Source organism: Citrus sinensis, chromosome 9 (assembly GCF_022201045.2).
Source record: "Citrus sinensis cultivar Valencia sweet orange chromosome 9, DVS_A1.0, whole genome shotgun sequence".
In the NCBI taxonomy this organism is placed as follows: domain Eukaryota; kingdom Viridiplantae; phylum Streptophyta; class Magnoliopsida; order Sapindales; family Rutaceae; genus Citrus; species Citrus sinensis.
The window spans coordinates 2,684,941-2,699,585 of record NC_068564.1 but is presented as its reverse complement, the minus strand read 5'-3'; the positions used below and the strand labels follow the sequence as shown (position 1 = coordinate 2,699,585).

At 35.3% G+C, this 14,645-nt stretch overlaps 2 protein-coding genes across 5 annotated transcripts; one reads left to right on the top strand and one right to left on the bottom strand.

Moving 5' to 3' along the window:
• The first annotated feature begins 1,119 nt into the window (after window positions 1–1,119).
• On the top strand, window positions 1,120–7,302 carry LOC102621625 (probable transcriptional regulator SLK2). 4 transcript variants are annotated; one of them, XM_006490271.4, is made up of 10 exons: window positions 1,120–1,257; window positions 1,932–3,190; window positions 3,413–3,544; window positions 3,837–3,885; window positions 4,025–4,239; window positions 4,323–4,391; window positions 4,556–4,656; window positions 5,331–5,424; window positions 5,528–5,597; window positions 6,061–7,302. In XM_006490271.4, the coding sequence occupies exons 2-10, from the start codon at window positions 2,261–2,263 to the stop codon at window positions 7,002–7,004; spliced, it is 2,604 nt and encodes an 867-aa protein (XP_006490334.1). In that variant the 5' UTR covers window positions 1,120–1,257; window positions 1,932–2,260; the 3' UTR covers window positions 7,005–7,302. The 4 variants fall into 4 exon arrangements, with proteins under 4 accessions (XP_006490334.1, XP_006490337.1, XP_006490336.1 ...); XM_006490274.4 differs by having other exon boundaries at window positions 1,124–1,257; window positions 2,208–3,190; XM_006490273.4 differs by having other exon boundaries at window positions 1,135–1,257; window positions 2,204–3,190.
• A 645-nt stretch (window positions 7,303–7,947) lies between these two features.
• Window positions 7,948–10,992, bottom strand: LOC102622915 (F-box protein PP2-A13). Its single transcript, XM_006490277.4, has 3 exons — window positions 10,353–10,992; window positions 10,134–10,252; window positions 7,948–8,716 (listed from the first exon to the last, which is right to left on the bottom strand). Exons 1-3 carry the CDS (start codon window positions 10,665–10,667, stop codon window positions 8,281–8,283), a joined length of 870 nt encoding a protein of 289 aa, XP_006490340.1. The 5' UTR covers window positions 10,668–10,992; the 3' UTR covers window positions 7,948–8,280.
• Between the last annotated feature and the right edge of the window lie 3,653 nt (window positions 10,993–14,645).

Genomic DNA, 14,645 nt, shown 5'->3' with positions numbered 1-14,645 from the left:
CTGCTTGACTCAAAATAGACAAAATATTTTTCAATTACAAAAAAACAGGCTTCGAAAGTTTGCTAGACATTTTAGTAGATCTAACCTGACTTCCACGTGTACTTTGTTAGGTGATTTTACCAAAGATTTTGCTAGAATTTCTTTTAATGGGAGTTTGCTATAATACCTAACCCTTCATATACTAATATATTGTTATATCACACCTTTTTTTTTTTTTTTATAATTTGGGCACATCAATGGAGCTTAAATCGAGGAACCGAGTCCTAACAAGATTGTTCCTTACTATTGGAAATAGAATTTAGTTTGATATCTAATAATAGATTGAGGAGGTTCAAAGTTTTTCACATACCATTACAAAAAAAAAAAAAAAAAAAAAAAAAAAAACTCATTTTTTTAAAATTTCCTTAAGTCTGTAGGTATCAAATCAAATCAAATAAGCACATTTTGCTACTTTAACAGTCAAGTCACCCGAGCACTTCTCTTTAAAAAAAAAAATCTAAATAAAATAAAAAAAATAAAAAAGCACGCTAAAGAAAAGCTATCATTATATATATATTTTTTAAAATTTTTTATTTAGAAATATAGGAGATTTGTAATGACTTCACAAACCACAACCGCAGCAGCACATCTGGCAGCAGGCAGCAGTCGCTCACACGAGGGGTTGTTTCTACTGCCCATTTGTACGTGTTATTCACACGTGGCAACCTGACCATCTACCCCCATCCCTTAACCCTATATAGTAAAATCTAAGCTAAAATCACGTGCCTCCCTGTATTTTATTACCAACTACGCCACCCAATCATTTACCATCCACTTCACTTCACTTGATATTTTAATAATCAAAACACCCTATTATTTTTGCAAAAATATCATTCCAGCCACGTGGCATACTCCCATTGCTTGACTGTGGCTTGATGTGATTGTACCGGATTTCCTCCTCAACGAGACCTACCTTAGCCAAACAAGAAGCGCACGAATAAGATGACGCCACATGGTATTCGAGTTCGCGTCGCTACCGCCAGATCAAACACCGACTACGTTTTAATTCATTTTTCGAGCCACGTGTCCTTTGATAACCTGCTATAGCCCGTGGCTTACCGGTGCAGCCGGTTACTCCCTCTCTGCAATTCCCGCTAGGTATATAAACAGCCTCCTCGAAGTTCTTCTCTCTCTCTCTCTCTCTCTCTACAATTCTTCAGTTCCAAATTAAGCGAGCAAAAAGTAACGTTTTCGCGTTTTCCAGCTTGCAATTTTAAGGTTAGTTTTTCTTTTTCCTCTTTTTCCTCTTTTTTTTTTAAATTTTATTTTTGTTTAGTTTTATTCAATTTAGTTCCTGCTTTAGTTTTGAGCTTCTTCTTTTTTTCTTGATCGATCTTTAGAACTGCTCAAAACTCACCGTTTTGCCTTTAAAGATTTTAGTCTTTGTAACTTTTACCGTTCGCTCAGTTCTGATCTCCTTGTATTAGAGTTTAATTTAGGTTAATCTGTGGATTTTATCAGGGCTTAACAATTTGGGACCTTTTTGTGTGTCGTAATCGATTTGAGCTTGATCACAGTTTGTGGTTCTTGATGTGCGTGATTGATGTGAGGTTAAAATTGATAAGGAGTTTAATTCTATTAGTTGCATGGTTTAATTGTTAATATGTGTTTTAAGTGTTCACTAATTTGGAGTCTTAGCTCTGTATTAGTGGTTCTTTTGGCTAGCTGATTAAAATTTAGGGTTTTTCTAGCTATGGTTAAGAAATTGGGAATTTCCTCATTAAAGGAGTTCAATGGGAATAATTTGGTCTTGTTGCTGGTTTTCAAGTCTTGATTTACTTAGTTAGGTGAGAAGTTGTAACAGTTATTTTTGCTTTTTAAATTTTGTCTCGTTCGGGCTTGTTCCATTTCTAATATTTGTTGTTTGCTTTGTCTATTTGGACATTGTTTAGATCCCTACAACAATTTGTCGAAAGCTCAAACAGAACATAAACATTGCACTCTATTTGGTCAAAGCAAGAGCTTGTAGATTTGTAATAATCTTGAGTTAGTCGATGACAGTAGTGATTCAGGAGATCAGATTTGAGTTTCTGTTTGGTTGGTGAAGTGGAAATACTGAGATTTTCTATCGTGATTTCTTATTTTATTTCATTTTATTTGCATTGTCTCTGTATTTTATGATATTGAGGGGGTTGAGGTACGTATTTATTATTGAAAGCATTAGTCAGGGCTGGCTCTGGAGAGCTATTTAGACTCTAGCCATCAGGAGGCGGTGCCACCCATGGCACCATCTCGGGTGGCTAGGGGGTTAACCCAGTCTTCCTCAAGTTCCGGAATTTTCTTCCAAGGAGATGGGCAGTCCCAGGCTGTCGTTAACTCTCACTTGAGCTCATCATATGGAAACTCATCAAATTCAATTCCTGGAACTGGACGTCACAATCTGGGTCCGGTTTCTGGGGATATGAATAATGCGATGTTGAACAGTGTGGCAAACTCAGGACCAAGCGTGGGGGCAAGTTCTTTGGTCACAGATGCGAATTCAGCTTTTTCTGGAGGTCCCCATTTGCAGAGAAGTGCGAGCATCAATACTGACTCATATATGCGTTTGCCTGCGTCGCCCATGTCCTTTTCATCTAATAACATTAGTATTTCTGGCTCATCAGTGGTAGATGGGTCCTCTGTAGTGCAGCAGGGCACTCATCCGGACCTGAGTGCCCAGCAAGTGCAGCAAAGCCAGCAGCCGCAAGGTGCGTCAAGTGCTACATCCCTGCCCACATCTCAAACTGGCCAAGTTTCACTTCCCATGGGCTCTCGAGTTCCTGGATCCTTTATGCAGGACCCTAATAATCTGTCCCAGGTGCAGAAGAAACCACGACTGGATATCAAACAGGAGGATATTTTTCAGCAGCAGGTTTTACAGCAATTACTGCAGAGACAGGACCCCGTGCAGTTACAAGGCCGCAACCCTCAGTTACAAGCTTTGCTGCAGCAGCAGCAGAGACTGAGGCAGCAGCAGATTCTGCAGTCCATGCCACCATTACAACGAGCCCAGTTACAGCAGCAGCAGCAGCAGCAGATGCAGATGAGGCAGCAAATGCAGCAGCAGCAGCAGGGAATGCAATCTGCAAATGCTACGAAACGACCTTATGATAGTGGGGTCTGTGCTCGTCGGTTGATGCAATACTTATATCATCAGAGACAACGGCCGCCGGTAATTTCATAAATTTGTATATTGCACATTGTAAAACATTCTTTTCCATCTTTTCCTTCATCTACCCCTTGTGAATTATAGTCATATCACAATCATTAGCCTAATGCAACTTTTTTTTTAAAAAGAAAATTTGTATAACTTTATAAATCTTGCTAAAGTATGCTCAATTTAGTAATTGGTGAAGCTTATAGATTTTTCCATTATTCTGTTATGTCTTGAAAGGATAATACTATTGCCTACTGGAGGAAGTTTGTGGCAGAGTACTATTCTCCTCGTGCAAAGAAAAGGTGGTGCCTGTCCTTATACGATAATGTTGGACATCATGCACTAGGTGTTTTCCCCCAAGCAGCTATGGTCAGTTCTTGAGAACTATTTACTTATTCTAAACAATGAGACAATGATTATGTTTTATAAAGTTTTATATTAAATTTCTAGCTTTATGATTCGGGTACGTATGTTAAGTCTTACGATCGTCTAAAATTGATTTTTCTACTACACCTATGATCTCCGCTTATTCCAGTTTCTATTAGGAATGACCCGTTGTATTGAAAGTCTAATTCCTTTTGTTTTTGTCGATTTGTTTAGTTTTTAAATTCAACTATCTTTTTGTTATACCTAATGTGAGTGTTTTTTATGTAATTTGTAGGATGCGTGGCAGTGTGACATATGTGGCTCAAAATCTGGAAGGGGATTTGGTAAGGAATCTGGATGTTTATACTCTCCAGTTTGAGTATTAGTGTGTTAGGTGCCATTTGTTTGGTTTGATACTTATCATTTTGTCATCTGTTGATTTGAACAAGGTTTGACTATCATTTTTGTTGGGCTTGTATGCAGAGGCAACTTTTGAAGTGCTCCCGAGGCTCAATGAAATCAAATTTGGAAGTGGCGTCATTGATGAGCTTATGTTTTTGGACTTGCCCCGTGAATGTAGGTTTCCTTCTGGAATAATGATGTTGGAGTATGGAAAAGCAGTTCAAGAGAGTGTGTATGAGCAGCTTCGCATTGTTCGTGAGGGCCAGCTACGTATCATATTCACCAATGACTTGAAGGTTAGTAAAAGAATGTTTCATCATGTGTTATAATTATCAACCAATCCTGATGACTTACTTGAAGACAGTTCATGCTTTTCTAGATATTGTCTTGGGAATTTTGTGCCCGACGTCATGAAGAACTTCTTCCTCGTAGGCTGGTTGCACCACAGGTATGCATTTATCTGTTTCAAATTGAAAATGTTAATGCTTTCAGTTGAGTGAAGTTATTTGGTGTGATTCATATTCCTTTGCCTGGTTCTAATCTAATTTACTTTCTTGTAAGTTAGAACCATACGGGTTTGAATTTAAAGTTGCTTGTTCCAATGTGCTGCAGGTTAACCAGTTGCTTCAAGTAGCACAGAAATGCCAAAGCACAATTTCTGAAAGTGGATCCGAAGGGATATCTCAGCAGGATTTGCAAACAAACAGCAATATGTGAGTTAGTTTAGCAATAATCTCATCATATCCTGGATTAGATGTTTTTGACTTCTTTTTTTGGGTTAAGAGTGTCTTTGTGTAACCTCTTTTGAGGATTTAGTAAGTCACCTGAAGCAATGAATTAAATAAACCTGTCTCATATCCATTATTCTAGATTGGTGGTACCAAAAATATAAGTAAAAGAACAATAATCCAGTTTAGGTGACAGAATAAAAAGCTTCATCCTCCCAGTGGCCAGTCTGGAGATCTCTGCCCTTTTCTCTTTTCCTGCTATGCAATGATTCTAGCCTGACAGAATTTGATTCATTTCTGCCTTATTATAACTTGGTGACTAGCATGATCTCGTCAGCTGTATTTGGCTTTGCTTTTGTCTGGCAAAAGAGTGATCTCTTGTCAGCTGTACTTGGCTTTGCTTTTATCTGGGAAAAGTAAGGGGTATTATGTCGTACAGTGGCCTATAAGGGTCTTTGGATTTTTCTTGAACATTTTGAGTAGCTTTTGCTTGCTGCTTAATCCTCCCTTTTATTGCTTTTGATTCAAGTCCGGACTTAATTGCACAATACATAAAAGGAAGGATATGCTACATAGTGGATTGCTCAGGACTAACTAGGTTCAAACAGTTGATGAATGACGATGTAGAATTGTTCTTGACATGGGTTGTTTTGATTTAGGGTTCTGACTGCTGGGCGTCAGCTTGCAAAGAGCTTAGAACTACAGTCACTGAATGACTTGGGTTTTTCCAAAAGATATGTGAGGTGCTTGCAGGTATAGTTTTAGTTGTTTCTGGCTTTGAGTTGCAATTTGATTTTATTTTTATTTGTGTGTGTGTGTGTGTCTAATTTCTAAGTTTTCTTGTCAATTGTCACAGATCTCGGAGGTTGTCAGCAGCATGAAAGATCTGATAAATTTTTGTTGGGAGCAGAAAGTTGGGCCAATAGGTATCTTTTGGAAAATTGCCGTACATATTATTATTTTAAGAATTACCCTACTTATTATTGCACACCTTCATGCTGGCCTTTGTGTATTGTACTGTCTTTTGTGTTGAGTCTTAACATATTTATCAGTTTCCCAGACAATGCCCTGAACTGGGTGTATGATATGTATTTTTTAAAAAGAAGAAACAAAAAGAAAAAATGAAAAGAGAAACTGCATCTGGTCATCTTTTATTTATTCTTATGTGTTTTCCTTTGTTTTTCTCTTAGTTGCTAACAATAAGTGGAGCAACATCCCGCACTTTTTGTATTCTGTTCCCCTCCTTAGCTTGTTCCACCCAGTTGAAAAGTTTACTCTTGAGGTGTCTGCAAATTATGTTTAATAGTTCAGTTGTTAGTTGCTATGTTCTCTGACCAGAGAACATGGTTATGTGTTTTCTTGGATCTAATATCAACCATCAAATTGCAGAGGGCTTGAAAAGTTTCCCTCGGCATGCAACGGCAGCCAAGCTCCAGATGCAAAAGATGCAGGAAGCGGAGCAGCTAGCAAGTGTTCAGGGTCTGCCAACTGATAGAAACACCCTTAATAAGCTGATCGCCCTGCATCCTGGTGGAATGAACAACAACATGAGCAATAACTATCACATGGTGGGTCGAGGAGCTTTAAGTGGTTCGGCACAGGCTGCTCTGGCTCTAACTAACTACCAGAATCTGCTTATGAGGCAGAACTCAATAAATTCAAACCCTAACTCGCTTCAACAGGAGGCGTCACCTTCATTTAGTAATTCTAACCAGAGTCCATCTTCAAGCTTCCAAGGGCCTGCATCTTTCATACCAGGTTCCATGCAGAACTTGCCTGTTAGTGGCTTCTCTAGTCCCCATTTACCTCCGCAACAACCACAGCAACTGCAACAGCGCTCACTGAGTGGAAATAACCTGCTCCAACAGAGCCATCCACAATCTTCTCAAGGTAATCAGGCAATGCAGCAGCAGATGATCCAGCAACTGCTGCAGGAAATGTCTAATAACAATGGAGGAGTGCAACAGCAGTCCCTTTCTGGACAGGCAAATGGAATGATGGTAAGGAATGGGTTAGGTTTCGGAGGCAACTCTCCGGCAGCAGGTGCACCTCCAGCTTCAGCTCCGTCCACCTCCAATGTATCAGGAGGCGGGGTGGCAGGCCCTACAACAAGCCGGAGCAACAGTTTCAAAGCTGCTACTAACAGTGAGGCGTCTGCTCCAGCTGGCAATAATGGATTTAATCAGAGAGCACAAGATTTGCAGCAGAATCTCCATTTGCAGGATGATATAGATCAGGATATAGCCAATGAGTTCACAGAAAATGGGTTTTTTAACAATGACCTTGACGATACAATGGGATGGGGTATGGCTGCAACTGGAAGGCACGACTAACATTATTTGGCTTCGGCACAGCACAGTGCTGGGGCATTATGTCTCCGTAGTTTGTACAGAATATTTGGAAATAGCTGCTTTTTTGGCTTTCTCTGATTGTCGAATTTGTTGAGAGACGTCGTGAACTTCTTGTACTTCTTTCATTAGGCATTTAGTGATTTTCTTTTTTTAATTTTTTTTCCGTCTCGTTTTCCTGTCTCCATATCTTGGCAAGTGTAATCTATTTGGACGAAAAGGTAAGAACAGTTTCATATTAATATGATGCCGACTCCAGTAGCATCTGCCCATTGTCCTTGAATGCTAGTTTGTCATAATGTGCTCTTCTTAATAATGTCTCGAGTGTTTTCAAGTTTTGTGAGTGGTTACTGTATAAATATAACTGAGATGCACGTCTGTTTTATGCAATAGGAGGTTTCTAAAAACTATCGCTATTTTGTTGGATTTGGGACGTGAATATATGTGGAAGTACCAAGTATCGGTGCCCTTGCTGTCATCTGTGATGTCGGTAGCTGGAGTTGAATTTTTTGATACATGTCATTTTTTACAGCACTCATCCCATTTCAAACGGAGTGAGAGTCGTCAGCACAGCGGCTGTATTTGTCTAAAACGAAGGCTAATCATTGAGTTGTAGGGTTAAGAGGCCGACCCTTCTCAAATCCTCATCCTTAGCAATTGATAAGAATGCTAGGGTGGCAACCGGCAGGTGGGATTTTTCTTTCATTCTTGTCCTTTTATGTATATAACAAAAACCTCATTTGACAAACCAACAGCGACGGTCTATCAGATCCTCATCGTGGATCATTCCAACTGTGACAACTGACCAATTAAAGCGGCAGCGGTCCATGATAGCAGACACAATCTGACCCACCAGGCTCCATTATTGATCTTTCTCTACCAGTCTCTCTTTCGCCAACAATAAATTTTTAGTCTACACTGCTCCACCTGCTTCATGTGGTTATTTTTTTATTTCACTTTCTAAAAAAATAATATGTCACACCGCACCCAAACAACTCTATTTCCCTACTAGCATATGAAACTGAACACAAAAGCTATTAATAAACAGGTATCTAACTAACAAAACTCAAACAAAATCATTAAAGCATAACCGGGAGCCAAACGTGCATTATTTTGCTCCAAATGCAGATCTTTGTGGACCACTGAAAAAAAACCCAACCCACATATTCTACATGCATATATTATGTACAACATTGGTCATTCTTCGTGGAGACTCTCACGCTTTAAAAATATGCGAATGCCAAAACCAGAGGAGGACTGTCTACGAGATTGTATGAACTCGCTTCTTCAGTCTCTCCTTAAACTCACTTGGATATATCAACACAGAATCTATGCAAAGACCCCCTTTTGTATGTGTACAATCGATCTGCATCATTGAGAACTTGATCTTGGTGGAGGTCTGATCATTCTCGACAGCGAAATCGCCCACATGATAAAGAACCCAGTTTCCAGGGTCATACAAACAGCATTCGGACACTGCTTTCTGGCCGTTTGATGTTGAAAGCTGAAACCTGACTGGCTTAACGTCCCACCCATGAACCTGTTCCAGGTTGCAAATTCTTCTACCGAATCTTTTTGAAGCTTTGCCTAGCTGTAGCCTGAAGAACAAGCTGTAGGTCCCTTGTGGAAACTCAAATTCTAATTCTCCTATTGCTTCGCACCACCATGTTTGTTGAAGATATGCCACTGAATGGAATCTACAAAATCAGAATATCGATGCTCAACGAAAAGCATTTCAGGGCTGCTTTAATTATAATATTTTCGTAAGCAAATTGTTTAGATATATGATATGAACTCAGACTTTTTTCAGACCTAGTAAAATTCAGACCTTCAGATTCAGTTAAAAGGAATTAAGCACCACCTAGATTTGATCCTGGAGATAATATTCTTGTAGAAAAAGATAAACTATGTATGGTGGCAAGGAATTTTTGCACACTGGCATTAGGAATTTTCCATGATAGAATAATTGAATATGTGATTGAAAAAAAAATTATTCTAATTCACTAATTGTAGATGATCGTGATATTTAGCAGAACTACAAGGCATCGACCAAGAATATTGGTTTAAAAATTGAATGCTTTATGGAGAAGGCAAGTAATCAAATAAATTAAAGGATTAAAACATTTTAAGCATATATTATCTCCTAAGCGATCTACTTCTTGACTTGTTCTTTCTTCATTTTTATACCTAGCTAGTGGCAGGAATTTGGCACTTCATGGATCCTTTTCAAAAGAGCTTCCTTGCTGAACATATATATCATATATTATTCAAAAGAAAAGAAAATAACTGTTTGATGAGCGAATTTTGAAAAAAAAAATGATAGTAAATTAGTAATAAAACCTCAATCTTGCGGCAACTTTTGCCTTAAGCTAGAAAAGTTGACAATCATCTGAACCATTACAAGATTCCGTGTTCGTTATTAGACATGCCACCCAATTCAGTAAAAGCTTGTTAAAAAGGAAATCAATGTGCCTCGCCTTTCGGTTGCTTTAGCAAAAAGAATTTTCTGGTCTGGAAAATTATTCAATCAATTTTTTTTTTCAAAGTACGTCCGACTCAACATACTAAATTCATGGTTTTTTTTGGTCTCTATATATACCTCCTTTAATTTATTTATATTTTGAGCCACCTCCTTTAATTGATCAGTTAAGTAACGTTTGGTGTATCTTCATTAGATTTTCATCTATATGGACATGAATAAACCATGATCATTACGATAAATTTATAAAAAATTCATCATAAATTAGTTCTATAAATTGTAAATAATTGGAATGGGAGAATATTGATGGATCAATAATAATAATAATAATAATAAATTATACCCATATGCTTTTCCAAACACATATATTCATAAGGAAACATTGGTGATTGTAAATTAAAGAGGCCAAAATTCAATGGTTGCCCCAGAATTAATTGTGTGGAAGATATCAAAAGACCATAATTCCAATATAAATATCTCTTCCTAGATTTTTTAATTCTTCCTTCAATAATTTTCAACCAAAAAAACAAAAGAAAAAAAAAATATATTCCTCCAATAAATAAAATGGCCCCTTTCTTCATTTGGCAACCATTAATAATAAAGGCTATCCAATTGCGAAAATAAAATTCTCTTACCTAGATTCCTCAGTTGCAATTTGATTCCAATATCTCCGATCATCAATCCCTGTTATTTTCATTGACTTAGCCGAAATGGACATACAAACTTTACCACTTCTCTTGTCCAACCAAATCTCCTGGATTAAAAAATAGAACGCATACATATTATTGATCGATGATTCAATTTGCTCGATCGCTACTCTAATGATCTTCTAGGGAAGAAAAAGATAAAAATACCTTGGTGGCGTTGTCGAAGCGATTAGGTTGAGACAATCTTGCATAAATCTCTTTCTTGGTGAGCTTCTGAGGACTCTCATTAAGAACTTTCTTGACAAGGTACTTATAGTTTGATGGCAACTTCGTTTCCCACAAAAAATCAGCCGAAGATGCGCCGCGAAAAGTCTTGTTCAATAGAGCCAGTTTGCAAATCTCCGGCGGATCAAGGTGCATAAAAATGGATGACACACAACTTTCAGGCACATCATTTAAGCTTGGTGATGAAGTTGATAATAGAGTTTCTGTAGCAAAACCAGCTGAGATACCAGCCCCCATAAACAAGTAAACGATGTTATAAAAAAAAAAAAAACAACAACAAGAAGAAGCTTGTTATAAAACCCTAACCAAATGAAGAAACAATAGTAGTAGGATTTATAAGTAGAGGAGGAGGAGAGAATTGAGATTGGAAATGGGAGGAGAGAATGTTGAAGGAGGAATCAGCATTCTCTTCATGTGTAAGGTAAGGAGAGCTAATGGGTATTGGGTAATGGACTTTTGGAATTTAAATAAAGTGTGTATTAATTATAATACTGTTGAGAGAGAGAGAGAGAGAGAGAGAGAGCCAACTAGGGAAATAAAAATAAATAAAGAAGTTTGTAAAGGGACGTGTGTATGAGCGTGCATGGATTTTGGAATATATATTGTGTGGGTGTTATGTTTTCCACACCCACAGTTTGCTGGATATAACACAGAATACAAACACATTATTACAGGCTAATACAAAATGAGTAGCTTCTACAAGAGTAAGTTAATATTTTGAAGTTATTGTCCGTTTACTCCCTATATTTTTTAAAATAAATTAAATTATTCCTATCATTAAATTATTGACACTCTTGCCATTATCTTTTGTTCCTTTTAACTTATTTTTATAATATTACCCTATTATAATTATTTTTTAGACATTATTAAAAAGAAAAAAATAAATTACTAGTTTAACACCAAAAAATAAAATAAAATAAAAAATATATTAATTTTTGTGGAACACTCTCTTGAGTTAAAATATTAATTTTTCTAAAGAAAATTGATAATGTAATTTTTTATAATATTAATTTTTTAGACATACGTGAGCTTCCACAAAAATTAATATATATATCTTTTTTTTATTTTTTTTTATGATAATTTGATAATCTATTTTTTATTAATATCTAAAAAAGAAACATTATTGTAAGAGTGTAATATTGTAAAAGTAAGTTAAAAAGAATAAAAAATAATAGCATGAGTGTCAATATTTAGCAACAGACATGTCTTGAGGTGTTTTTAAAAATATATGAACTAAATAGACATTAACCTCATAATATATGGAATAAACAAGCTTTTATCATTTTTTTCAAGAGAGCAATGATAGAGTCACAATTATTTTTATCCAAATAAGCGTGTACAAATTAATTGATGTGGGATGAGGAGATTAATTGCATAAAAATCAGGATAAGTTCACATAATTAAAAAAATAATAATAACCAGAGGTCCAAGTCACATGTGTACTACTAACTTATTAGAGGTTAATTTTTTTAAATATAAATATTTTGACGTTGATCCGGCATTCATTGAGCGCAGATATTTAATATTTCGACAATTTTGACCAATATACAGATTGACGACCCCGATGCTACCTAATGAGGTTTGATTTTCACCACAAAAATCAAAGCAACCTTTCTTTTTCCAAAATTTAAAATCACTTTGCACGTTGTTGACATGTACACTTTTTTTATTGTCTTGATTTCGGCTTGCATGAGTCTGTTCTCAGATCGATCATGTGATTAACGTGGGTTGGACGATTTGGTTTCTTATTTATTTATTTATTTAACAACCAATCAATGTATGTCTTTATTCAAAAGAACAGTCTCGCCCAATACTTATCGTAATATATGGGACACATGGGTCCAATTTTTTTAAGTGATTTTGTTTGAATCACTTATCGTATTACTTATTTAGTGCAGGATCCCAATTAGAGTTATTGGATTAATTTAAATCTAATGGCTCATAAAATCTATATGTAGTGGCCGGCCCCGCCATGTGTTGATTTTAAAATATATAAAAAAATAAAAATAAATAAATAAATAAAAAGTGAGATCCGGTGCTTTAGTTAAAATGTGGGATCCTGCATTAGATGTTCACTCCACCAAACATACAGCTGACAGGTTTTGTTTCTAAGATTTACGAAAGAAGCAACTCGCAATTCGTTAATTGCAGAGACCCGAATGGGAAGGCAGTATCGTAATTTTCTGTTTTTGAATTGTCATTTTCCCAATATTAAATTAAATTTATATATATATATATTTTTCATTCAATCGCACAATCGATTGAATTTTGATCATCTTCTATAATTTCACTCACAGACAAAATCACAACCAAATCCATCTTTTATTACTTCATGAAATGCGTTATATGTAGAATATTAATTTAAGTCAAATATTGGGATTACAAATCGACAATATTGATGTTGATTGAGTTCGAATGAAATTTACTAACTGAATTAGTGGCAGCACGCTAAGAACCTTAATACACACGGGACAAAATTTATTTATTTTTTTTCATTATGAGATGTATTTTCTCATTTTTCAATTCAATAAATCAGGAAAAAGATGAGCCGTCCAAACATACGCCGAATGGTTTAATCAAATCTTATCAACAATTTTTTTTCCCCTCAAATTAAAGAGAGGTATTGGGAAGATAATGAAAACTAGGGAGTGAGCAATGATTGAGTTGGATAGAGTTTGTAAAAATCAAATCCAACACGCTATTAAATGAGTTGAATAAAATCAATATAACCTAATTAAATAAACATATTTAATACAATTTAACTTAATTCTTAAATCATTGGGTTGGGACGGGTAGAGTTGGATTGATCGAGTTGAAAGTTAAATTAAAATTAAAAAATATGAAACTAATTAAAATCAAACATAAATTTACTATAACATAAAAATGCCATTCGTTGTCTAGTGTTTGATAAAGAAAGATAAAAAACCAACTTTCTTAAAATTAAGAAAATCTCGTCAATGAACTTCTAGACTTTATTCTCAGCTTTCTGCTACTCTTTTTTGAATTCCAAATTTAGAACTTTTAAATAATTAGCTAACATCATATCCAATAAAAAAATGAAAGTAATAAATAATTATGTACCGTTAAGTGTTTACTAAAAAAAAAGAGAGAAATTGAGACCAATTTACTTTCAAATTAACTTTATAAGACAATAAATTTACTTATATGAGAGAGTGATTTTGGTCTTGAAATTCTCTTCTATAAAAATAAAAAATTAAAAAGAGTTAAAAATTAAATTAGCTATTCAGATCTTTAAAATTTTACGATAGATGATTAACATACTACTACTACTACTACTACTATTATTATTATTATTTACGTGGGTTAGACAGAATCATTACAATTAACTCAACTCATTTATTAATTTGGTTTAAAAATTTGACTCAATTAATCCACAATGATCTATTCAATCCATCAAAATTAGATTGGGTTGGATTGGATTTGTCCACCTCTAAATTGAAAACATTTTTCTTAGCAACTATCTACTTAATTAATTATTTAAGTTAATATTTAGTTTTTAGAGTACCTCCTCCTGCACTGCCAAACACAGTTTATTGTAATTACATATATATTATTTCCTCAAACCCACCAACGGGGATACACGCAAATTATAAAGAAACAAAAAAAAAAAAAACTGATATCAATAAATAATTAATTAGCAAGTTCGCTCAATTGAAGCAAATAATTTTGCCAACCAATTCACACGAATCATGATTCGCAAAAATCTTCAGGCGTGGGGCTCAGTCACCACAAGTACGAACCACACATTGCCTGAAATAATGAGGTACTGCCATCTACTGACACTTGTCATCAAATACAATGTCCACGACGTGGGGCTGAGTCTTTTTATTGGGAGCCTACCGGGTAGAATTGTATATCTATATTCTGCCAAAATAGAAACGCTATTTAGTTTGTTTGATTGAAGAAATTAGTTTTTAAATAATAATAATAAATTTTATTAAAATTCTGAATAAATTAAATTAGAATTTTGAGACTTTTTTTTATAATAAGTCTAGATATTCCGAATTTATCAAAATAAACAAATCATAAATATAATATAATAATTAAATTCTCCTAGTCAAAATATGAAAAGGAAAACAAACGGTACTAATACGAGTTATAGAAAAAAGATAAAAATCTTAGAAGAATCAAGAAAAATAGAAAAAAAAAACTTAAAACTAGAAAATGTCCAGAATTTCAGCTCAATCAAGAGGG